Raw genomic sequence first — 27,523 nt, forward strand, 5'->3', positions numbered from 1 at the left:
AACCTTCACCTGAACTACCCTAACACAGGCAGCACGTGCACCTCAGGATGTGGATGGTAAACTGGACAAGTGAAGAATCACTAAATTACAGCCATCAGTTGCCAACAGTTCATTATTCTGCAGGTCACGATTACGCTGAACAGGCGTGGTTAAGTCAAAGTCAGGCCAAGCTCATCTGCACCACCAGAGATATTTAATTCAGGAACAAATGCAATCCATTCACTCTTATTGTGCTGCTACTATAAGCTCAGCAGGTTTTCTGGGGAACACGATGTAAATAACAAGATGAAAGCATATCGCAGCACATTGTGGACGATCCCGACTGGTGACATAATTAGTGAACTAGTATTTATAAAGTGGCATTGATCCACTGTCCATTAAAAGCTGATTCAGCTCCACAGCAACCCTGGGCATCAGCTCAATCATCTCAGATGAAAACAATTAACTATCAGCTTCTTCGAAGCCTGCACGTGCAGTAATATCTCAGGCCAGTTTTGAGAAAGGCTTCATAAAGAAACAAAGAGCACCATGAAAGAAAGCTGCTCTCCTCAGAGTGGGGCCACACAGACATTCTGAGCTTGACCAGAAAATCACCTGAGATGATCAAGCTGCTCCCGGAGAGAGATGAGTGGCAAACAAGAGAAAATCTGCAGATGCTGGAAATCCGAGCAACACGCGCAAAATGCTGGAGGAAAACGTTTCAGCCTGAAACATAGACTGTACTTTTCTCTCATAAACGCTGCTTGAACTGCCGAGTTCCTCCAGCATTTTGTGTGCAAGTGAGTGTCGTTTACATGAAGGCAGAGAGTTTTGTCAGTTGAATGGGAGGGTCAATTGCCAAAAGTGTTTGGATTTGTTCCAGGGAAGGTCAGAAATCTGAGGAAATTTGATGACAAAGGGCAAAAAACCGTGATCCTAATAGATACAAGACATCAGCAGATGAGAGAAACTGTATTCTCTCTGCGGTATTCTTCAATATCAGTCAGCCTAGATCAATGAATTATCCCTAAGCTCTCTCCTTAAATCAAGCCTAAAAAACAAGAGACACTTAAAAACCAAAAATAAATAAATGAATATTAAATCTTTGCAGTAACTCTGGGAATGGAGCCAAGTAATTGGCAGGACGAATGCCAAGTCTGGAATGCCTAGCGCTCAGTTGCTTGGTGAATCATGCTTGTTTTTACAGGATATTTATGGCCTTTTTCTTGGCCTGTGCTGAGCAGAGTCCTCAGATGTTTCAGAATTAGCACATGCTCTGCTTCAGTTCAAACCCAAGGTCTAAAAACTTACCGTGGTATTCAAACATACTAAATAAAAACTGTAATAACCTGTTTGAGGTGGGGGGGGGGGGGAGACAGTTAAAGATTGGGATAATCAAACCTTTCAAGGTGGAATACCGTCTAGTATGGAGGGGTTGGAAAAGGCTGTAAAGGCCCATGAACACTACCTCACTATTTTTTTCGAGGACATCTTCAAAAGGCAATGCCTCTAAACGGCAGCATCTATCATGAAGGACTGCATTACCCAGGACATAATCTCTTCTCATTACTACCATCATGGAGGAGGTACAGGATCCTGAGGACACACACTCAATGTTTCAGGAACAGCTTCTTCCCATTTGCCATCAGGTTTCTGAATGGACAATGAACCCATGAACACTACCGCACTTTTTTTGCACTCTTTCTGCACTTATTTATTTACAAATACATTTGTTATTGTAATTCATTGGTTGCACGGTACTGCTGCTGCAGAACAACAGATTTCATGAGGTGCCGTGTGCCAGTGATAATAAACCTGACTCTGATTGTGAAAAGGAAGAGCGAGAGCAAAACCTCTCCGACAGAAGTTTGGTGCCACTGTATTCATCACTCAGAGTCCTAAAGAATTTCACAGGTAATCCTGAAGTATTTAACCAGTGCAGCTTATAATCAGCATGTAACTCGACAGGGAAAGGCTGTGGACTGCCCAGGTACGAACCACATATTGCTGCATATGGAATCAGCAAAGTGCCAAACCCGGAGGCTATTCAGCCCAGAACCAGAACTCTCCTTGAGCAAAGTGTGTTTTTAGAATCTTCCCGAAGGGCCCTGTCACCCGAACTTTCTGAGCACTGTAAATATATTGCTCATTGCAACGTGCAAGGGAAGGAACCTCAACCCTCTACTTGACCAGCAGAAAGTCATTGCTCCATCCCATTCAGCTGGTGAAATATGAAAGATGTTGGACCCAAGTCGCCCTTTTAATCAGATCCTTTTGCTGATTGAAAGTATATTTATTATCAAAGTATGTATGCAGGATACAACCCTGAGATTCGTCTTTCCACAGACACCCATGAAACAAAGAAACACCATGGAACCCATTCAAAGAAAAATATCAACCCCCCCCCACCAAATAAAAACACAAATCATGTAAACTACAACAAGAAAGAACACACAGGAAATAAAACGCGAACTCGAAAGAGTTCATATTCAGTTCAGCTCAGCTTCCATTAGTCCAATTCACAAACCGCAGACCCAGAAATTTGGTAGCATCCTCCAACCGCATCGAGGAAGACAGAAACCATTTGAATGCAGGGGTCTTCCCTCGGAAGCAGCAAGTGAGGAGGGGGAGACCATCATATGCAGACAGACGCCTTCCTCCAGCAGCAGCGAGCGAGAGACTGGTAGACAGCGCTAAACACCTGCTCACCTTCTGTACTCTTCCTCAACGACTTAATTGGTGAGATTGGCAAGAAATGGAGTTGATCATTGGCTCACACTCCGTCTCTGAGCTTCTTGATCTCAAGGCCACACACCTCCCAGAACCTTCCTGGAGATGGCAAAGTGCTGGACTGCTCAATCAGCCCAGAAACATACCATTAAACAGGCTCCAAACACATTTAAAAGAAAAAGAAGGGAAAGAAACAGTTTGGTGGACCAGCTGGAGTATGTTGCCCATGGCAGTGGTGCCCATCTTTTTCCAGATGACCACGTGGCAACTGTGTCCATACCCAGATGCGGGGTCACTGAAAACCTTCTGCCCTGTGGTCGGGCTAGCGTGCAACCATTTCTCCCTGACTAATAAACAGATGACAGTGGTGCAAAGGAATGTGACCTAAATGTTTGGGCAGCGCGTACTCCCTCAGGAGAGCAGCCCGTTCATGAATTAGGGCTTTGAACAGCGTGTGAACGGAGAGAGGAAGTCATGGATTGTTAAAGGACATACATGCAGAATTCCTTAGGGAAGACTTCTAAAGGGTCACTAAGAAAGTGTAAACACACATTCATTGCTTTAACCTGCACTGAAAACTCCTCCTAGAGTAAAGTGTGTTTTTTGGAGAGGGAGGAGAGCTATTCTTTTAGAGTTAACTTGCTAAGATTTAAATTGATTTCAAGATCTGGTATAGTTTGATTTTTTTTTAAAAAGCAAAATGGACATTGACACCATTCCATTCTACTCCCTGTCCAATGAAGGAAGACACAATCACCAGGTTTGGATGGATGCCCACTATCAACATTAGAAACCTTGTTTACTCTTTCACCCAACAAACAAGACCTCCTCCACCCACCCTCAGCGCAGCTTTTTAACCCACAAACCAAGTTACCCTTGGTCAGTTTAAAAGGGACTACGGAAGCAACGTGATAAAAGATCGCTGACCAAATCCTGCAGTGGTGTCAGCAGCTCGGCCAGATCAGCTTTGTTTGACACATGTCAAATCAAGTCAAGTCAGGTTTATTATCATTCAACTATATATATGCATACCATCAAATGAGAGAATGTTTCCCTGAAACAGGGTGTGAAGCACTGTATTACACAGGACACACAATAACTTAGGAAAGTAAAGATAAAATCTACAGATGAAATTACACATAAATAAACAAAGTGAAGGGCAAAAATTAAATATAATGAGGTACAGAACAGATTAACCAGTGACACTTCGAATGCAAATCGGCAGGGAGTTCAGAAGCACAACAACCTGGGGGAAAAATGTTTCCCATCCTGACCGTTCCTGTTTTTTATGTAACAGGGTCTTCTGCCTGATGGTTGAAAGTCAAAGATGTACACCAAAACATACAGTACAATGAAAATTCATTGTTTTCCTTCAGCAACCAACAAGTCCAAGATGTGCTGGAGGAAGCCTACAAGTATCATGTTTCCAGTGGCAACGTGGTATGCCCACAATTTACTAACCCTAATCTGTACAGTACTGTGCAAGAGGCTTAGCCACACACAGTATATATATCTAGGTAAGTTGATTTTTATACCTTTTCTTGCATGGGTTAATTTTGGTTTCACTTGAAGCACATGGTGGAAAGATATTCATCTCCAAACTCTTCAATGCCCTGGAAACAGCAATATCTGAAAGTCTTAAAATTTTTGTTCATATTGGTAAACATTTAGTAGATACAGTACTGTGCAAATGTCTCAGGTACTCTAGCTATATAATGTGCCTAAGACTTTTGCACAGTACTGTACGTCTTTGGAATGTGGGACTGTGGGAGGAAACTGGAGCTCCCGGAGGAAACCCACATGGTCACAGGGAGAATGTACAACTTCCTCACAGGCAGCAGTGGGAATTGAACCCCGATCTTACAGCTGGTGGTGTAAAGCTAACTATACACGACTGGACCAACAACTGTACCAGACTACGTGGCAAAAGAAGTCACAAGGGAAAAGATTCTTTAGAATCTTAGACGCTGCAACATTTCACTCTGCTGTGGAGCAAACTCTCATGTGACATGAAGCCAGAGGCTTTCCTTTCACCACCGTTCCATATTTAGGGAGCTCCGTGGAACAGTCTGATCTGGAATTACCGATGAAAGTGGAACATCAGGATATATATCACGGATGATGTGTGTCACACAGGAACCAGCATCAAGAGCCAATCTCGAAGAATATCAAAGGTGTGAAAGATGAGACCACAGAAGGTTAGACCTTGGAGCATTTTATACAACTCTGGTCACCACAAGGACGTGGTAGCAATAGGGAGAATGCAGAAGATTGCCCTGAATGGAAGCTGAAGTCATAAGAGGAGATTGCAGAAGGAGGTATTTGGATGTGCCTGATGTGTCACTTTCATCGGTTTGTTTGGATTTTTTGTGCAGGAGATGGGGTTTGAGGGTCGATGTGTCTCATCCATTTTGTTTGCTTTTTTTGTGCAGGAGGAAGGATTTGGGGGTTGATGTGCCTGACCCATTTTGTTTGGGGTTTTTGTGCAGGAGTTGGGGTTTGGGCGTCGATGTGTCTGATCCGGTTTGTTTGTTTTTTTTTGGTGGGGAGGTGAGATTTTGGGGTTGACGATCGTTCTACCTCTCTTCCTTTCTTGGTTTTATGGCAACCTGGAGAATTGAAGAATATCGGAGCTGTGTACTTTGAACCTTTGAAGTTACAGGGCAGATTATAACTCGCATGCTGACATATTGAACTCTTAAAACCTGGTTAGCTCATTTACCACTGAACAGTCACTCCACAGAATTACATCTTCATAGATTTATTCTCAAGCTGGCATTCATATCTTACAGATTTTTGTTTGAAAATTGTTTTGACATTCTGTAAAAAGAACAGAGCATGAAATGATGGAGCCACAGAAAGACTGGATAGGAACCTTAACAGGGTTTAAAGGAAAGCAACAATCTGTGCTTCCATTAACTAAGGAGAAAGAGAAAAATGAGGTACTTTTGACGTGAAAATGATAGCTGACAACTTTCACTGGGGTAGATAACTGTCCAATTTAGTTTGAAACAGACACAGAAGAGCTGTGCACAAATTGTCTGCTGTCCAAATTTGGACATTTCAGAGCCGAACTGTTCGAACGATCTGTGACAGTCAGATCATAAGAATGTTTCAAGCCCACCACACAATTCAATTAGTCACACTGGCCTCTGGACAGCTTGACCAGCAAGACACACAAGGTGACAATCAACTGAGGAGTGGTGTCAGAAACTCAAACTGTGGCTGAGTTTACAAAAAAAATTGAAATGCCAATTTACATGAATTCATGGAACTGATTATTGTTAAAGAGTGAAAATTTCTAAATATCCTTGAGATGGATTTGCCTCACGGTCAATTTGGTTCAAGTAGTGCTTGGAATGGAAAGGTTGAAAGACAAGAACATAAGAAATAGGAGCAGCAGGCAACTGCCTGGTCCATTGAGTCTGCTCTGTCATTCAGTAAGATCATGGCTGATCTGGCCAGGGACTCAGCTCCACCTTGCCGCCTTTTCCCCGTGATCCGTAATTTCCCTGCTGCAAAAATCTATCTAAATGTGACTTAAGTACATTAAATGAAGTAGCTTCTACTGCTTCCCTGGACAGGATATTCCACAGATCCATACCTCTCCAGAAAAAGCAGATCCACCTCATCTCTATCCTAAATCTATTCCCTCAAATTTGAGGCAATGCCCCCTAGTTCTATTCTCACCTACCAACCTCTCTGCCTCCATCTTATCTATCCCTTTCATAATTTCTTTCTTAGGAGTCCGCAGAGATATGCATTGCCTCAATAACTTTGATAAATTTCTGTAGATGTGTAATGGACAGTATATGACTGGCTGCATTATGGCCTGGTATGGGAACACCAATGCGATTGAACGAAAAATCCTACAAAAGGTAGAGGATTCGGCCCAGTACATCCCAGGTAAAATGCTCTGAACCATTCAGCATATCTACATGATAGGAAAGCAGCAACCCCACCATCAGAAATCCCCACAACCAAGACCATGCTCTCTTCTCACTGCTGCCATCAGGTAGATGGTACAAGAGTCCCAGGACTCACACCTCCAGGTTCAGGAATAGTTAATACCCCTCAACCAACAGGCTCTTGAACAGAAGGGGATAACTACATTCACTTGCTCATCCATTGAGATGTTCCTGCAACCAATGATCTCAGTTTAAAGACTCTTTATATTCTATCTCATGTTCTCATTATTTATTTATATTTGTATTTGCACAGTTTGTCGTCTATTGCACTCTGGTTTATTTTTCATTGATCCTGTTATAGAGACTATTCTATAGATTTGCTGAGTATGCCCACAGGAAAGTGAATCTCCGTGTTGTGTACGGTGACATATACAGTATGTACTCTGAAAATAACATTTACTTTGAACTTTGATTTTATGTGTTTTGCTGATCCCCTTCCATCAGGCTTCTGAACTCCAGTGAGTACAGTCCCAGATGACTCAATCACTCCTCAGGCTAACCCCTCTTCTCCAGCATCAATATGGTGAACTTCCTCTGTACCGCCTCCAAAGCCTGGAAATCCTTCCTCAAGAAAGGCAAGCAGAACGGAAATGCTGCAGGTGCAGTGTGGCAGATTAACCTTGCTGCTCTTAAATCCAATCCCTCTGACAATGAACGCCAACATTCTATTTGCTGTCTTAATTACCAATTGCACGTGCAAACCAACTTCTTGCAATTCATGCACAAGCACTCCCAAGTCCCTCTCCAACAGCATGCTGCAGTCTTTCACTATTTAAACAACCCAATCTTTTATTTTTCTTAAAAACTGCAGGACCTTGTATTTACCAATGTTACACTCTGTCTGCCAGTTCCATGTCCATTCACCTACAGTCAAAGAGTCAAAAAAAAACACCACAGGACAAAACAGAACCTTTGGCCCATCTAACCTGTTAAAACTTTCCCTACTGGTCCTCGAGTCCCAGCAACATCCTTGTAAATTCTCTCTGTGCTCTTTCAATCTTACTTACATCTTCTCTGTAAGTAAGTGACCAAAACTGCACACAATACTCCAAATTAAGCTTCAGCAACAACTTCAACGTAACATCCTATCCCCTGCACTCAGCACACTGATTTCTGAAGGCCAAAGTGCCAGAGTTTCCTTTACAATCCTATCCACCTGCGACCCCACTTTCAAGAAATCATGGATCTATGCTCCCAGAGCCCTCTGTTTTACTGCACTCTCCAGTGCTCTACCTACCAGCATGCAAGACTATCCTGGTTTGTCCTTCCAAAGTGCATCCCCTCAAACTTGCCTGCATTAAATTTCAGCTGCTATTCTTCGGCCCATTTTTCCAGCTGGTCCCAATTCCACTGCAAGCTTCGATGGTGTTCCTCACTGTCCACCCACTCCCAGTCTTGGTGTCATCTGCAATTCTGTTGATCCAGTTTACCACATTATCATCCATGTCATTGATATAGAATTGAATTGACTTTATTTCTTACATCCTTCACATACATGAGGAGTAAAAATCTTTACGTTACGTCTCGTTACGTTTACGTTACATTACAATGACAAACAACAATGGACCCAACACCAATACCTGCGGCAATCCACTAGTCAGATAGGCAACCATCTACAACTACTGTTGGGCTTCTTCTGCAATGTCTAAATCAATTTACTACCTCTTCTTCAATGCCAGGCATTGAACCTTCTTCACCAACCTCACATGTGGGACCTTGTCAAAGGCCTTGCTAAAGTCATGCAGGCAATTCCAAGCAGGCTTGTCTTCATCAACTTTCCGGGTAACTTCCTCAAAAAACTCTTTAAGATTGATTAGGCATGACCTACCCATGTATTAATTAAGGAAATTTTCCTGAACACATTTGACCAACTCTTTCCCATCCATCCCTTTGACAGCATGGGAGTCCCAGTCAGTGTGTGTAAAGTTAAAATCACCTACTGTCACAACTTCATGTTTCTTGTAGCAGTCAGCAATCTCTCTACAAACTTGCTCCTCTAAATCCTGTGGAACGTTGACTGGTCTATAATATAATCCCATTGAAGTGGTCATACCTTCCTTGTTCGTCAGATCTACCCATAAAGCCCCAGTAGACGAGCTCTCCAGTCTATCCTAACTGAGCACTGCTGTGACATTTTCTCTTACTGGTAACACCACTCCTCTTGCTTTAATCCCAACCACTCTATCATGACTAAATCAAAGGAACTCCGGAACATTGAGTTTCCAGCCTGCCCCTCCTGCAACCAAGTCTCACTAAAGGCTATAATGTCATAACTCCACACTCTGATCCATGCCCTGAGTTCATCAGCCTTTCTACAATATTACTTCAATGGAATATACGCAGCATAGAACATTAATCCCACCGTGCTCAACCTTTTCATTACTGACCTTGTATGCAGGTTTAACAACATCAACCATTCCACACTCTGTCCTGGTACACTGATTCCCATCCCCCTCTAGTTCTAGTTTAGTTCCTCTAGTTTAAACCCCACCAGCGTGCAGCACTAACAAACCCTCCTGCTAGGATATTAGTCCCTTACAGTTCAACTGCAAAATGCCCCAACTTCCGCAGAAGAAAGCCCAATGATCCAAAAATCTGAAGCTCTCCTGCTTACGGCGTTCAAAGTAAAATTTATTTTCAGAGTACATACATGTCACCACATACAACCCTGAGATTCCTTTACTGCGGGCGTACTTCGCAGATCTATGGAACAGTAACTGTAAACAGGATCAATGGACAACAAACTGTGCAAATGCAACTATAAATAAATAGCAATAAATAATGAGAGCATGAAATAACAAGATAAAAGAGTGCTTAAATAATTGCAGTTGTTCTCTTTTGTTTAAGATCCTCTACTGCTCTCCAGGATAGAGGATTCCAACAAATTCCCTCCCTGACAGAATAAAACTACCCTGACCTCAGTTGGACACATCATCCTGTTGGTTTGAAACTGTGACCCAATCGCTCTCAGTTCCTCAGCCGAGCAGAAGCATCCTCTCCATAGAGACACAGTCAAGCCCCGTCAGACTGTGTCTGTTTCAGTGAAGTAATCTCTCATTCTTTCAAGCTCTATAAAAATATTTTCTAACAAAATGGAAAGGCTTTCCTGTGTTCTTTGGCTAATATTTAGCTGGCGTTTTTTTTGTGTGGCTGAGTTCTGCTAAAATTGGTTGCTTTATTTCCCAATGTAACAGTGAATCACAGGAAGCTCTCTGTACATGAACTACTTTGAGAGGTCCCAGGGGTACAGTGCCTAATGAGATAAAGACATCAACCAGCAGAGGGGACATGGATTTGTAGAGCATTTCCACCCTCTCCTCCATTTCTATCAGAGTGCAGAAGACAACAAACTGAGCAAATGCAAAAATAAAATACACAATAATATAAATAAATAAGCAATAAATGTCAAGAACATGAGATGAGGAGACCCTGAAAATGAGTGCATAGTTTGTGGGAACCGCTCAGTGATGGGGCAAGCAAAATTACGTGAATTTATAAACAAGAGAAAATCTGCAGATGCTGGAAAAATCAAAGTAACACAAACAAAATGCTGGAGGAACTCAGCAGGCCAGACAGATCTATGGAAACGAGTAAACAGGGATGTTTTGGGCCGAGATGCTCTTTCAGGACTGAGTGAAGTTATTCCCTTTGGTTCAAAAGCCTGCTGGTTGATGGATAGTAACCCTTCCTGAGCCTGGTGATGGTGAGTCCTAAAGCTTCTGCATTTTCTTCCTGATGGCTACTGTGAGAAGAGAGCATGTCCTGGGTGGTGGGGGTCCCCGATGATGGATGCTGCTTTCCTGCGACAGTGTATCATGTAGACATGCTCACTGGTTGGGAGGGCATTACCCATGATGGACTGAGCCATGTCTGCTACATTTATAGAATTTTCCTATCAAGGGCATTGGTGTTTCCATACCAAGCTGTGATGCAGTCATTCAATACACTCTCCACCACACATCAAGAGTTTGTCAAAGGTCTGCCTATAATTACTGTCTTTGTAAAGCAGCCAACATAATCAAAGACCATACCCACCCTGGACTTTATCTCTTTCTCCCCCTGAATTGGGCAGAAGATATAAAAGGCTGAAAGCACAAACAAGCAGCTTCTACCCCTCGGTTATCAGGTCTTATAGGAGCTGGAATAGGTATATTATTGACGCATTTACTACAATATAGTTAGGTGGCGAGGTGGAGATATGTCTCTACCAAAGGAAGTGAACTCGGCCTTTTCTCCTTGGAGTGGCGGATGATGAGAGGTGACCTGATAGAGGTGTATAAGATGATGAGGGGCATTGATCGTGTGGATAGTCAGAGGCTTTTCCCCAGGGCTGAAATGGCTAGCACGAGAGGGCACAGTTTTAAGGTGCTGGGGAGTAGGTACAGGGGAGATGTCAGGGGTAAGTTTTTTTACTCAGAGAGTGGTGAGTGCGTGGAATAGGCTGCCGGTGACGGTGGTGGAGGCAGATACGATAGGGTCTTTTAAGAGACTCCTGGATAGGTACATGGAGCTTAGAAAAATAGAGGGCTATGGGTAACCCTAGGTAATTTCTCAGGCAAAGACATGTTCGGCACAGCTTTGTGGGCTGAAGGGCCTGTATTGTGCTGTAGGTTTTCTATGTTTTTGTGTTTCCCTCCACTAGCCTGCAGGTCACCCTTGGGGAAGGTGTAGCACTTGCTTAGCCTCCAGTCAGGGTCACGTGAAGCCATGGGACGATCGTATGAGCAGCCAATGCAGATCACAAGTCCTGGTTATGTGACCACTGACACCAGGCAGACAATCTCTGAAAAGTATTGATAATGGCTGGAGTCACCCGTAGTGTAAAGACACTGCCCAGAAGAACAAAATAGGAAACTGCTCCTGTAGAAAAATTTGCCAAGAACAATCATTGCCATGGAAAGACCGCGATTGCCCACGTCATACAACACGGCACATAATGAACGAACAAATGAAGCAGGATACAGTGAAAAGTTTGTCTTGTGTACTGTTCATAAAGATCAAATCATTAGACAGCATACTGAGGTAGAACAATAACAATGCAGAATAAACCGTCACAGCTGTTGAGAAAAAGTGCAGTGAGAGTAAACAATGAAGTACAAGATTGTAACAAGTTAGATCGTGAAGTCAAGAGTCCATTTTATTGTCTTACTCAATGGGCTTATAACAGCAGGGTGGAAGCTGTCCATGAGCCTGGGAGTACGTGCTTTTGGGTTTTTGCATCTTCTGCTCAATAGGAGAAGGAAGAAAGGAGAATGTTTGGGGGTGGTGAGGTCTATGATTATTCTGGCTGCTTAACCGAGGCAGTGAACAACAAAGAGAGACCATGTAGGGAAGGCTGGTTTCTGACATGTGCTGAGTTATGTTCTCAACTCCCTGCAATTTGTGTTGGCAGTTGCCAAACCAATCTGTGACGCACTTCCATAAATACAAGAGACGCTGGAAATCCAGAGTAACACACACAAAATGCCGGAGGAACTCAGCAGCTCAGGCAGCATCTATGAAGAGAAATAAACAGTCTACGTTTTGGGCCAGAAAGATACAGTATTGAAGGTAGCAAGCTGCCACTGTCAAGGACAATTAAGGGATAGGTGATAAACACCAGCCTTGCCAATAACATCCACGCACCATAAAATTAACAATATAGCACTGCAGTGCAGGACACTTAAAAGTTGTAAATGTGATTGATAGACGGAAAGATTACCTGGAGGGAAAAAGTCCCATTACAAAGGAAAAGATTAGCACTTTAAACACCTCCAACTCCCATTTTAACACATCTTCATATTGGTAAGGTTTCTTTTTTGAAATTTGTTTTATTGAATTTCAAATGGTTACAGAAGGGAAAAAAATTATCAACCCTTCCCCCCTCCCCTTAACTCCTCCCCCCTAACATATCCCTGTAGAAAGAGAGAAAAAAAGAGAAAAAGAAAGAAAGAATGCCTGGATATTGGAAGATCCCCACATGCTCCATGGAGTTCATAATAGCTTTAGTATATATATTTATTTCTTTCCCCAAATAACCAATAATTTTATCTTCGGAGCAACGATATATTTAATCCTATCTTTTGTAAATAAGGGCACCAAATTTTCAGAAATATTTCATATTTATCTCTTAAATTATAAGTATTTTTTTCAAGTGGAATGCAGCTAAAAGCTATATCTATTTTCATGTTCTTAATGTATGTTAAAATTCTTCTTCTTTTCACCGGTCCATTAAGCCCATTAACATTAAACCTTTAAAAATTCAGTAGATTAGTCATTATTTTTAACAGGGTTACTCCAGTCTATAGTAATACCTAACTTTTCAACTTTCGTAGTACCTTGGGGAATCTTTTTAAAATTCTCCGTGTTGCTATGTGTCTCGCCCCCCGATTGTCCAGGCAAAGAAAGAAAGATTAAAGAAAAATAGATTATAAAAGAAAAGAATAACAAAATACCCCCCTACTAATGTTGTGAATAAAAAAAACACAACATTACCCCCCTCCGTTGTACGGGTCATGGCAATCGCCATGATTACACATGAGAATTCCATAGCAATCGATCCGAAGATCCCCCAGCTCCCCCATAACATAAAAAAGTATATATATGAGAAGAAAAAATAATATCACTACTCTCGATTAATATTTCTCAAATTTTTACCTTTCTCCCCCTGTATCATATAATTAAGAATATATTTAAATATTCTTCTGTCCTTAAACATCCATCAACTCCATTCACTGTCCCTGTCTTCATCTTTAATCCGTTTCACTTTTAAATCTTTGGCCGTGGTTAGCGAATATTTGGGAGTTCTTGTGCAAATTCTTCCGCATCCCGATAATCAGTAAAAGATCTTCTTTTTCCATCATCCAAAAAAATTATTAGGGTTGCCGGGTGACACAATATAAATTTATAACCCTTTTCCCGTAAAACTTTTTTCGCTGGGTTAAATTCCTTCTTTCTCTTCTAAAGGTCATAACTTATATCAGGACAGAAAAGAACTGTTTTCCCTTCTATCATCAATGACCCATTTCTCTTTCTGGCACATTGGGCAGCTGCCTTCAGGATCTTTTCTTTATCTTGATATCTTATGCATTTTATCAAGATTGATTGTGGGTTTTGATCAACTTGAGCTCTTGATCTTAAGGTTCTGTGAGCCCTTTCAATTTCAATTAACTGGGTTCCTTCTTTCATTTCCAAAATTTCCGGAATCCATTTTTGAAAAAAAATTTATTGGATCCTCTCCCTCTATACCTTCTTTAAGTCCAACAATCTTAATATTATTTCATCTGCTAAAATTTTCAAGTACATCCACTTTTTCCAACAACCGTTTTCTTTCTGATGTCCAGGCAGAAATATTACCTTCCATTTTATTCACTCTATCAATGGTGTCTCCCATTGTTTCTTCCAAGTTTTTAATTTTCTTGTCCATTTTGTCCTGTCTTTTCATCATTTTATCAAACATAATCTTCATATTTTAATATCTTTTTATTACTTTTAATGCTTTTAATTCATGCATTATTTGCAAAGATTTTTTAATGTCTCCAATATCACCTCCAACTTCTTCCTGTTGCTCTTCTTTGTTTGTCTCTTCATCTTCATCTGATTTATCCAGAGAATCTGATTCCACCTCATATTCACTTTCACTTTCAGTTCCGATCGTAGCTGGGATTTGTAGTTTGGGTTGCTCGTGTTTGCGCATGCCCCTTCCTTCACGCATGCGCAATTCCTGTTGCTCTTTTCTTTTGGAAATGGTTGATGTTGCCACAGTTTCCTGTTCTGTATCGCCGGAGGTAAAATGCACTTGAGCCCGAGGCTCTTTCATGGCGGCCGGCCTTGATTCTTTTCCAACTTGTGTTGTCTTCAAAGTAGTAGTTTTCTTCTGCTTCTGTTTTGGAGACATATCTTAAGACAATCCTAAGTAGTTTATAAGTAATTTTTAAAAATTATTTACTAACTTTTCTTCACTTAAACATTATCTTACTGGTTTTTTACGGGAGAGCTGGATTTCCACGTCTCGATCCTACGTCATCACGTGACGTCCCCCATTGGTAAGGTTTCTTGACACACTTTATCCTAACTGTGCAGAATCATTCTCATTACTCAAATGAAGAAACACTGATAAGGAGAAACTGCATACAGAAGGAACAACATTTCACTGGACCGAGGCACGGCCACAGTGGACAGCCCAACTGCTCCCGTCTCTATGTCTTAACACTGGAGAGACCTGATCCCACTGCCCCTCCCCGCAAACACTTCCACTCCGTTACCAACGTTGCTCTGTGTCACATGTTCGCACTCTCACAAACCTTTTTAACAAACTTCACATGAAGTGCACATCAAACAGAAGCTGGAGATGTCATCCTTGCCAGGTGAAGAAACTGGTGTCGACAGGAATGCATATAACCAGGAAGTGGAAAGAGGACGAGGAGGTGTTGAAAGCTGAAGAAAACAGCACCTCAAAGTAACATTTGTCACCTTCATCTCATTGTCAGTACCTTCCAAATAACTGTGAAGCTCCTTTGATCTTGTTGACAAGTTTGCTCAGAATGAAGATTATTCACCCATTTTACTCATCACCACTACCATCCTCATCAGGAAAGAGTACTGAAACAGGGTGTCAGCCAGAAACATTGACGGTTTATTCCCCTCCATAGATGCTGCCTGACCTGCCGAGCTCCTCCAGCATTTTGAGTGCGCTATGCAGATTACTTGTTACTCCAGATTGCAGCATCTGCAGTCTTGTACTCCATCATCAGCCACCCCTGTCCTGGACATCCATGGGCAAGTGTGTTGGCACAACCACCTTCAGCTGCTTCATCGGTGAACTTTCATTCTTCATAAACCAGAAGAGGGGCTGTACAACTGTGGCAACAAAAAATTGATCCAAATTCAAAACTACACAATTGTCGCCAGCCTGTGACCCCAAACGGAGTGGTTATACTTGCATGATGTGCCCACAGCTCCACGGATTGCTCCAAAGGCTCGACTTCCTTATTCCGATCTTTCATTAGCAATTATCAAACATACAATTAAGCATTATTCAGTGGTCAGCAAAGATATGGCCTCGGTGGTTTCAAGCTACAAAATAAGCATGAATATGTAACTTACTCTTTTCGCTTTTACCACACCCCCACTGGTGTGACTAGTTACCATCATACATTTAATAAATACTGAACATAGAATACATATCTCCGACAACGTCAATGATTACACAATGTTCAACCCAGTTCACAGTTGCTCGGGTAACAACACCGCCCGTACAGTCCAAGGCCTAATCATTTTAATATGAGCTGATATCAGGAGAGTAACAAAGGCATCTAAAGATGTGACAGTAGCCAAGATACAACTATATCCTGGAGTCAAAAGACCAAAACCAAAATAGATCCAACATGAAAGTACATATAAACAAGAGTTCATTGGAGGCCAGATACTCTGCAGCAAAGTGATTCACTTCTAACACTGCATCCTTTGTCGTCTACAAAGCTCACGTCAAATTGTGATATCATGTTCTCTACTTGCCTGAATATAAAGCTTCAATGATCCAGGACAAACCTGCCTCAAACTTCCATTCCTTCCACCACCGGTATCCAGCACTGACCGTGCACCCTGCGTACAGAATATGCACTGCAATCGCTCACCCAAGCGTCTCCCAAATGACCTTTACGACTGAGGACAAGGGTGGCACCTCCAGTAGAATCCCATCCAAACCTCACTCCACCTGGACACAAACACATTGCTGTCCTTCATCATCAACTGTCTCTGTGATGTCCGCTAGATTCAGCCCGCTACCATTGAAATCTTTCAACTCAGCAACAGTACCGCAAAAGCTTCCAGCTTTACCCAGAAGGCTGCAGTGATTCAAGGTGGCAAGTTGCACCACATCAAGGACAATTAGGGGATAGGCGATAAACGCCAGCCTTGCCAATAATGTCCACACACCTTGAAGTGAACAAGTGTAATCACACTACAATGAAATTTTGTAGTGCTAGATCATTTAACATTTGCAAATATGATTGATAGATGAAATAAGAAATAATTATCTGGAAAGACAGTTCTATTACAATGGAAAAGGTCAGCACATTAAACAATACAAAATATTATTCAGCATATTTTAGTTGATCTCCATATCAGTGAGGTTTACCTGACACATTTAATCCTAACCACACAGAATCCATTCTCATTATCTGAATGAAAGAACACCGAGAAGAAGGCTATGTGCTGAGGCAACATCTCATTGGACCCAAGCACGACCACAGTGGACAGCTCGACTGCTCCTGCCTCTCTGTTCTCAATCCATCACAGTTCTGTGCCCTCCCAGAAACTGAAAAAATCTCAAACCAGATCCCACTGCCTGCCAGTATATTCCATTTCCATTGCTCACTCCACTCTGTATTAAAATATGCATATGTTCCTGCTCTCACAAACCTTACAATTATTGTGCACTTTTAACAAACATCACGTGAAGTGCACGTCTCACAGAAGCTGGAGATGTCATCCTTACTGGGTGAACCAGATGGTGTTCACAGGAACGTGAGTAACCAGGAAGTGGAAAGAGGAGGAGGAGGTGTTGAAAGTCGAAGTAATTAGCAGCTCAAAGTAAGATTGTTCACCAACTCATTGTCAACACCTTCTAAATCATTCCGGTGCTCCTTTCATCTTGTTTATATGTGCGTGCAGAATGGATGGGCCTTGGGCGCTGTTTGTGTGGAGTACGCACGTTCTCCCAGTCACTGCGTCATTTCCCCCACATGCTCCGTTTCCTCCCACGTCAAAATAGAAATGGATCTTCAGCCCAACTTGTGATGCCCACTGATACAAGGTACATTTGCCTGCTTCAGTCTGTACCCATCTAAACCTTCCCTATCTATGTGCCTGCCCAAATGTTCTTCACATGTTTTAATTGTACTTGTCTCTACCCAGCACCCTCTGAGCGCTTTCAAATCCTTCTCCTCTCTCATTAAACCTGAGCCTTCCAGTTTTGCACAGCACTACACTGGTAAAGAGACGGACTGTGTGCCCTATGTACACCCGTCATGATTTTATAAACCTCTCAGTGCCTTATGGAGTTTACACGTTCTCCGAGTTACTACAAAGGTTTTCCCCACATGCTCCAGTTTGCAAGTCAAGTCACTTTTTATTGTCATTTCGATCATAACTGCTGGTACGGTACCCAGTAAAAATGAGACAACGTTTTTCAGGTGCTACATGAAACAGTACAACAACTACACTGAACTACGTAAAAACAACACAGAAAAATAACTACACTAGACTACAGGCCTACCCAGGACTGCATAAAGTGCACAAAACAGTGCAGGCATTACAATAAATAATAAACAAGACAAAAGGGCCAGTAGAGGGCAGTAAATTGGTGTCAGTGCAGGCTCTGGGTATTGAGGAGTCTGATGTCTTGGGGGAAGAAACTGTTACACAGTCTGGTTGTGAGAGCCCGAATGCTTCGGTGCCTTTTCCCAGATGGCAGGAGGGAGAAGAGTTTGTATGAGGGATGTGTGGGTTCCTTCACAATGCTGTTTGCTTTCCCCCACATCCCAAAGACACACAGGGTGCCAGGTTAAGTGGCTGTTGTAAATTACCTTTAGACATAGAATAGAAATGGATCTTCAGCTCAACTCATTCCTGCTGACTAAGCTGGCCACTTACGCAAGGTTGAACACCTCATGTTCCTTCTGGGTAGCTTCAGCCTGATGGCATGAATATCGATTTCTCTTTCCAGTAAGCCAAACCCCCTATCCCAGTCCCCACTTTGACCTTTACTTCTTCTCATCTGCCTGTCCCCTCCTCCTGAGTCCCCTCCCTCTTCCATTTCTGCTACGGTCATCTAACCTCTCCTATCAGATCCCTTCCTTTCAAGCCCTTTACCTTTCCTTCTCACCAGGCTCCACCTATCACCTCTTAGCTGGTGCTGCTTCCCCTCCTCCCCACCTTTTTATTCTGGCATTTTCTCCCTTCTTTTCCAGTCCTGAGGAAGGGTCTCGGCCCGAAATGGCCTGCTGAGTTCCTCCAGCATTTTGTGTGTGTTGCACCTGCTTTAGCCCGTACCCACCTAGACCTTTCCTATCCACGCACCTGCTCATCAATTTCAAACATTGTAAGCTTCTTTGCCTCGAACATCTGCATCTCCTCACCACCCTCTGATCTCCTTCAAATCTTTCCCCTCTCAATTTAAACCCAGCTATCTGGTTTTACATAGCCCTGGTCAAGAGACTCGGAATGACTAACTTGTGTATGCTCGTCATGATTTTATGAAGCTCTAAGGTCAACCTTCAAGTGTCCTAACCTCCAGTGATAATAAACTCAGCCTATAATTTTTCATGTTATGTCGACAGCCCTCATTTCTGGTGAACGTCCCTGAATGCTCCCAAATCCTACCTGTGGTGTGTAGGTGGGGGCTAGAAGCCGGGGAGTTGGTGAGACGGTGGGAGCATAGAATGGGATATATTTAAGTGGGTGCTTGATATACGGTGCAGACTCAGTGGGTGAAAGGACTGCTTCAGTGCGGTGAGACCACAAATCGATTTTGTTGCAAGAACGCAGTTTTTATGCTTGGAATTTTCCTTAACTCGTCTCTACACTCCCAGGTTGGAAATGCCTGGATGCTCCAAGTTTACCTCTTGTGTGTGTCTTCACAATGATCAACATCACTCAAAGGAAACAAGACCAGAAGACCATAAGGTAAAGGAGCATTTGGTCCATCGAGTCTGCTCCACCATTTCATCATGTCTTTTCCCTGTCGGCCCTAATCTCCTGCCTTCTCTCTGTATCCCTTCATGCCCTGACCAACCATGAACCTATCAACCTCTGCCTTAAATATATCCAATGACTTGGCCTCCACAGTGGCCTGTGGCAATGGACTCCACTGAATCACTACTCTGGTGAAAGAAATTCTTCCTCACCATACAAGGTGCAGCATTCTAACACACAAGTGAAGTGAATGGGAGCTCCCTACTCAGGGAGCCCGAACGATATGCACCAAAGATCGTACTTGAGTGCGTTCTCACTCATTCTTATTAATACAGGTTCTGCTTCAGTGGACCTTCAGACCATCCCCTTTCTTTGGGGAATATCTGTACAACTGTGACAACTCGTAGCCAACATTTCACAAAGAATAATTGCATGGAAATTCCAGAAAATACAAATCATAGAACTCTGCTGGATCAGTCTGAAACCTTTCCCAGTCCACCTGCATGAACAGAATTCACCAGACCTTCAAGGTACGCAAAACACGTCCTTATGATGTCACAAGAACGCAACGCACGTGGAATCAACAGTCGCTCCAGCTCCAAGTTGAACTTGAAACACCAGAGATTCAGTCAGTGTAGAGCTGGGCAGGTTCTTCTCTTCTGAAGCAAAGCCAGAAGGCATTACCAGTGTTCGGGAGACCAGGCAGCACGTGAAGAGAGGTGCACTAGTGAGTGTGTCACCTGTATTCATTTCGTGAAACCATTCTTTGTCTTTCTACTTCATCGCTCTATCCAGCTGCTGAGCCTGCTCACGTTATACTCTATCATTCAACCAGGTTGCGGTGTATGGGGTGTCCAGAGGGTTAGCACCTCATGTCATGTCCATTCTGGGGCAGCTCACTCTCCTTTGGGCCTCACTGCACTCAGCTCTCACCTGTGGCTCCAAGTAGCTGTTTGCATGTGACAGCGGCCACACCCCGGTACACCTGTTCGACAGGTGGACAACACCAGCTGAGAGTAGCAGGCGGCCTCATACCCGGGAGAGATAGGGAGATGCCTGTCCTAGAATGTGAAATCAGCTCTGGCGGTCTGGGTAGATGGGATCTACAGTGAGATCCAATGGCTGGGAAGGTGGTTCTGCAACGCTTTGTGGAGAGCGAAGGGGATGACAAGGTGCAGAAGACGTCATGGTCATCCACTGCATCCAAGGAAGACCCCAGTTTGTTCATACCATTGGGCCCATACTTCTGAGGTCAGGAGAGTGGAACTGCCTCAGTTCAGTGCAACGTCTTTTCCACTTTAAAAACTCTCCCTGTACAGGTTTCCTGTCATCCTCAAACACAACGAACAGCCGCCATTATAAAGTACACTTTGATCTCTTTCAGCACCTTCCCCAACAGACAAATGTTCAATATCCTGACCACCTCAAATTTTGAACTAAATCATTTGTGTTGAGATTTGAAAGCTTTTGTCTATTTGCCTGTGCATGCCGATGGATTCTTGCTTACCTTTTTGAGTTTCCCACTTTTAGTTCCCACGAAAGCCACAGAGTGATCGCTGTAGACGTAGGAGGCCACCGAGGTCATGCGGTCTCGATCTTCTGTGAAGACCGTGACGCCTTCCACCAGCACAGTGCCCCCTAGAGGCTGGTTTATATCCAATCCACAAAAGTCATCATCGATAGGGACCGGCTGCGAGAAAGGAAACAGGTCTTAGATCACAATCATTCACTCAATAAATTCATTGCAAATTTGTCTTCCTCTGAAAAACTGGGAGCAAGATGGGTTTGGGAATGTACTTCAGTCAAGTCCATGGAGTGAAACCTCGCACTGGAAACACAGATATTAACTGGGTCTGCTTCAGGTAAACTGCACCTCAGAGGGGAATATTGGACACCCAATGGTTTCACACTATCTCACTGCCCACAAAGACCAACAGCACATCGATCTGACCAGCTACTTGAGTTGCTTTTGCTTCCTGATTGTACTTTGAGATTTTTGCGTCCTCAGATCATCACAACTGTTCTGGGTGTGGCCCGTGGGCAAGGATTGTGCACACGCACACGCTCACACACACGTACACACACACAAATCATTTCATATGAACACGTGAACTTGAAACTGCAGCAAAGAGAAAGAGGAACCAATGAAGATTATGTCTGTAGACGCAAGTCGAAACCATCACAAAGGGGTCAGGGTATTTGGCACGCTGTCCTTCAGCCCTCAGGGCTCTGAGTACAGGAGCTGGAACATTACGTCACAGATGTACAAGTCATTGTTGAAGCCGCACTTGGAGTACCATGTACAGTTCTGGCCACTCTCTTATAGGGATGACGTGGTTAAACTGGACAAGGACAGAAAGATGTATGAGGATGTTGCCAGGACTTGAGGGTCTGAGTGATTTGCCAGCTTCGGTCTTCAATCCCTGGGATGCAGGAGAATGAGGGGCAACCTGACAGAAATGTTGAACATTAGGAGAGACAGGGATAAGGTAGATGGGAACGGTCTGCTCCCCAGGGTAGGGGAGTACACAATGATGGGACACACATTTAGGGTCAGACAGAAGATGGTGAGTGTATGCAATGAGCTGCCAGAGGAAGTGGTTGAAGCAGGTACAATAGTGTCATTCAAGAAGCAATTGCGCAGGTATATGGAGGAGCGGGACTTAGGGGGTTATGTCTAGATGGGTGGGCACCATGGTTGGCATGGTTGGGCGGAATGACCTTTATCTGTGCTGTAACACTCTATGACTACGATTGTGAATGTCGAACATGATTGAGTATGATTCCTTCTTCTCCAGCCTTTTACCTTTCCCACTCACCTGGCTTCACCTGACACCTTCCAGTTATCTTTCCCCTCCCCCCCCACCTGTTTATTCTGGCATCTCCCCCCTTCCTTTCCCGTCCTGAAGAAGGGACTCGGCCTGAAATATCAACTGGTTCTTCATTTCCATAGACGCTGCCTGGCTTGCTGACTTCCTCCTGCATTTTGTGTGTGTTGAATATGACTGGACAAATATAGAGCACGCCTGGGCAAATAGTCTAAAGAAAAGAACTTCATCTCTCTCCGGGATGAGGGTTATAGAGAATGCATAATTAACATTAAAAACCTGTGTAAATAAATCAAATGGAAACAAAAGCACAAGAGTGCACTGATGTTCTTTGTGGACCTCCTACTTTGTTTCGCCCAGCCCATGTGAGTCACTCGGCCAGTGTTAACTGAGGGCTGAGAACGCAATGTGGGCGAGAGCAGGTGGCAGTGATGTTCCTGCTGAGTCTGAACAAAACCGTTCCAACCGCGACACGGCATACACAGAGGCACCTCAATCCTTTAACGTGAAACTACACTGATCCACTCCATCATCTGCACCTCCGTAAGGGATATGATCGCTGAGCTTACGCAGGCACTTTAGTAAATAATGGTTGAACAGGTGGCATCTAGGCCAACAGTTTCTCCTTAACCTGTATCACAAAGGTAGAATATTTGGGATCGCTACCATAACAACCTTTGTGGGAGCTTGCTGTGCACAAATTTTCAGTCCCTTTTGGGAATCTGAAAAGCAGAAGTAATTCTGGGCACACAGTTTTCTCCAAACTTCTCCGCATTCAGTAAGCGCTAAGCGACCTGCATGTCCACTTCCCCAACGGAATCCAATATTCCTCTGTCCACGTATTTTCCTAAAAAACCTTTCTCAGCATTGAAAATATTCCATACCAGAGTATAATTTCTTCCCCTGCGAGCTGAAATTGAAAGATTCACAAGTGCAAGAAAACTCCAGATCTCTGTCATAAACAGCCATTCGTAAACACGACCCACACCTCCTGCAGAGGCAAACCACAGGTCCTCCCAAGGTATCATTCCCCATGTACCTTCCCCGACTAACCTCTGAGTCGACTATGCTTCAGTGAAGTGACCTCTCACAGAGCACGTTGACTAATTAAGTTGGACAACTCTCAAACCTGAGGAAACGGCTCCCAGCTTCCTCAGGTCCCACGGACAATTCTAAAGTAAAACCTACCAAAATGTTTTGTAAATCATTTACTCATCAGTGAGTACTTTGGTATGATGTTCCACGTTGGGAGAATGTTCATGTGACACACTGCGTGGGGGGAACCCGAGGGCACGCACCGCCTGGGGGGGCGGGGAGGAGTGTGGCGTGACGCACCGCCTGGGGGGGGGGGGGAGTGTGGCGTGACGCACCGCCTGGGGGGGGGGGAGTGTGACGTGACGCACCGCCTGGGGGGGGGAGTGTGGCGTGACGCACCGCCTGGGGGGAGTGTGGCGTGACGCACCGCCTTGGGGGGGGGGGAGTGTGGCGTGACGCACCACCTGGGGGGGGGAGTGTGGCGTGACGCACCGCCTGGGGGGAGTGTGGCGTGACGCACCACCTGGGGGGGGGGAGTGTGGCGTGACGCACCGCCTGGGGGGAGTGTGGCGTGACGCACCGCCTGGGGGGAGTGTGGCGTGACGCACCGCCTTGGGGGGGGGGGAGTGTGGCGTGACGCACCGCCTGGGGGGAGTGTGGCGTGACGCACCGCCTGGGGGGAGTGTGGCGTGACGCACCGCCTGGGGGTTTAACAACACGATGTACTGCATGGGAGGAATGTGATGTGACATATCATGAGGAGAACATGATGCTTATGAGGACGTGACGTGACGTACTGCGTGAGGAGATCGTGATACAATGTACCCAATGGGGAGAATGGTGATGCGACATACTGCGTGGCAAAAACATGATGTGACCTACCGCGTGGGTACAGTGGACATCCTTTCCCAACAGCCAGTTCAGTTCCAGATTCCCCTCGCCACGGTAACAGGACTGCAGTCTTTCCTTTATCTGACGGTTAATAAATTTCACAACAAACACACAGAGTGCAGACTCCGCCGGGGGATGCTTGTACTGCTTCTGGCCTTTGGAGAAGATGGTGAACAAAACATCATCGGCGGTGGAAATGTTCAAGGATTTTGCCAAAACGTTCCCTGGCTTGGACAGATAGGCAGCCTGCAGGAGACGATATTCAATTCCATCTTTTACACAACCCATAGGAAGCGAGACGTAGGAATGGAACTTGGCATCTTCCTTACAGAGCCGCACGATTCTGGAGGTGTAGAACTGGTCGCTCGTTGACCCAGTAATCCCCTCTGTCTCCGGTTGAACTGTTAAGAAATACACAAAATTTCCATTGCTGAAGCCATAGATGTAAAATATATCAAAATGTGACACCAAGGCCAGAGTGTCTGAAGGGATTTTAATCAGTGAGGCCACAAAGTCACTGTGCAACACGTAATCGAACATTGCTGAAGACTCTGGATCTTGTGGCAGCTTCCGACTCGAAATGGTTGGGAAGTAGTCCTGCTTGCCGTCCACTGCAGTACCGATGAAGAGCTTGCTGTCCGAGCCTTCTGACGAGACAATGACGCCGTACATGGTGCCAGTTTCATTCACACTGGATAGGTAGTGCTCCTTCTTATGTGAAGGCTCCACTAGGATGAAGAGGTCATCCAGTCGCAAGAGCTTGCAGACTCCCTGAAAGAGGCTGCCACAGGCCAGCAGCCTATTGTCCGTGTAATCGATAAGGAGCAGCTTGTTCACGTTGTTGGTCAGAGTGAGGGGCTCGTTACAAGGCTGAACAATCAGGGGAGGGTAACACAACTTGTTGTCTTCTTCTGGACCAGTTTTGTGGGACAACAATAGTGTCAAGTTGCTTGAGAGCTTGTAAATCCGATTGACAGCGCCGACGTAAACATTTCCTGTAACACTGTGAACTGCCATGTGATTGAACGTCCAGTCCCGGTCCTGGATCGGAAAGGTGATAAACTCCTTGCTGCTCCGTGAGGAATGAGTGAGGATTATTAGGAGCAGGGCGACAGAAAGCAGACTGTTGGACATTTTGGGGCAATCTCTTCTCAGCTTCATTTGGGGAGGGGATCGATTGCACAGAGTAGCTGAAGCTGGATGCTCACATGCCCTGTAAGGCAAGAAAAATACGTGTGTAAATCACATCATCTCCTGCAGTAAGTCCACACACACCCTTGATCACGGTGAACACTGGACAAGTTGCCCTTTGGGACAGTACTGTATAAGACTTCAGTTCACTAACCAACCCTCACCCATCTCCTAGTTAGTCAACGATATCAGCACCAGAATGAGGTCAGTGTTAATGATACAGCAGCAAACAATTCCTAAACTGCAGCTGGAAGAACTGACTAACCTTCACCCATCTTCCAGTTAAAGTTAACTATGTCAACGCTGGAGTACAGTCAGTGTGAATAACACAGAGGCAAACAGTTCCTAAAATGCAGCTGGGAGGACTAATTTAACCACAGAACTGAATAGGTCTGCAGAGCGGTTACAAACAGAACTGAACGCTACAGTTGCAGTCAACGTCACCACTCCTGACCCTATGGGGGAAGGACGGTTATCAAGGAAGCAGCTGCCTTGGCTGGTCCTAGCTCACCACCCTAGGGAACTCCAGGAGATCTGTGCTGACATTGGGATAATTAAACAACCACGGGCCAGGTTCTGATGCATTAGGTCATCCACTGATGAGAGATTTCCACAGGCTCTTCAGTGTCACAGTCAACCACATGCCAAAGAAGAAAGCAAGGATTAAGGAATCAGGTAGGCAAGTTGAGTTGAGGCTACCGATCAGCTCAAAAATGTCCTGGTTGGATGGCTGATCCCAATGTTTACACTCCGAATGATATTTATTCTCCTCTCGTTTCAAGGGTTCACCCTTTGGTCCACCAGGGACATGACAGGTTTTGGAACCAAGTGCACCCATTGGAATGGGCGGTGGGCACCTATGACAAGGTATTGGTGGCAGAGTGGCAAATCATATTTCTGCTTATGATGCCTCCCTTCACCTTACTGATAACGGCCCACTAGACCATAAGACATAGGAACAGAAGTAGGCCATTTGGCCCATTGATTCTGCTCCACCATTCCATTATCGCTGATTTATTATCCCTCTCAACCCTGTTCTCCTGCCTTCACTCCATTACCCTTGACACCCTAACTAATCAAGGACCTATCACCCTCCACTTTAATGATACCCAAATGACGATCTCCACAGCTGTCTGTGGCAATGAAATCCACAGATTTCAGGCAAAAAAAAATCCTCCTCACCTCTGTTCTAAATGGATGTCCCTCTTTTTCAAGGCTTTGCTTTCTGGTACCTCTGACGACTGAGGGCCATTGCTAAAGAGCCAGGTTGGCTTTGCCCTGCTTTCTTTGTGGAAAGACACCTCTCTGGACAGCTTTGCACTGGATAGGGGTCAGGGTTGTGAATAAGCTGGAGCAGCTTGGACAGAGCTGGAACTAGTTGTGGTGGGAAGGTCTTCAGTAGTATAAGCAGGGCTGTTGTCGCTTTCTGTATCTTGTGTTCTGGCAATGTTTCCATGATTGTACAGGAAGTGAATCAAATTGGCTTAAACCTGACTTTTGATGCAGGCAGTCTCGGGAGGGAGCTGAGCTAGATCATCTCTCAACACTTCTGGCTGAAGATGCCTGTTAATTAAGCAGATGAGATACTTTTCCAGCAACCCTACTGTGATTTTTATTAGTCCCTTCTCTGTGAAGACAAACATAATCCAATAATCCATCCTGCAATTTCCTCATTATAGCAGTGAAACTAATAGTTCAGGAGTTTTGCGAATGTAACATTTCCTCTCAGACACAACGCAGGTCTCTCTCTCGAGCTACGGCGAACAATCCGAGACCTGGTTAGTGTGGTTTGGAGTTGTTTATCTGGATCTGAGTCACAGACTCAGCAAGTGGCCTTCACAGCCGGCCTCACACCCTCGCTCCACTCTGACCATTTGTAAAGATGAGGTAAAGGAAGCCGTGACTAAACCCTTAGGAACAATTCCACCCAGCTCTCCTCCCGACACATTCCTAAACTGCAGAATGAAGGAACTGGAACCATTTCAAATCAAAATAAAAACAGAAAATGGTGCAACAGAATGTCAGGCAGCATCTGTGTAGAGGGGGAGGGGTAGGGGAGGGAGAGGGGAGAGTTAGGGGCAAGGAGAGGGGCGGGAGGGAGGAAGAGGGAAAGAGGTAGGGTCAGGGAGAGGGGGAAGAGGGGGAGGAGCGGGGCAGGGGGAGGGTGAGAGAAGGGTTAGATTGATCTTGGAGTAGGTTAAGAGATCTGCCCAACATTGTGGGCTG

General features: G+C 44.5%; 1 protein-coding gene across 4 annotated transcripts in view; it reads right to left on the reverse strand.

The window, feature by feature from the left end:
* The window catches only part of plxna2 (plexin A2), a 574,692-nt gene that overhangs the window by 471,845 nt on the left and 75,324 nt on the right, over positions 1 to 27,523 (reverse strand). For 3 of the 4 annotated variants that reach the window (XM_073030937.1, XM_073030939.1, XM_073030941.1), the window contains 2 exons: positions 24,098 to 25,319; positions 20,860 to 21,042 (listed from right to left, as the gene is read on the reverse strand). In XM_073030937.1, the coding sequence (XP_072887038.1) occupies positions 20,860 to 21,042; positions 24,098 to 25,267 (1,353 nt within the window). In that variant the 5' untranslated portion in view covers positions 25,268 to 25,319. Of the gene's footprint in view, positions 1 to 20,859; positions 21,043 to 24,097; positions 25,320 to 26,479; positions 26,861 to 27,523 lie in introns of all 4 variants that reach the window. The other variant, XM_073030940.1, reaches the window with a different exon arrangement.

Source organism: Hemitrygon akajei, chromosome 27 (genome assembly GCF_048418815.1).
Source record: "Hemitrygon akajei chromosome 27, sHemAka1.3, whole genome shotgun sequence".
Lineage (NCBI taxonomy): Eukaryota > Metazoa > Chordata > Chondrichthyes > Myliobatiformes > Dasyatidae > Hemitrygon > Hemitrygon akajei.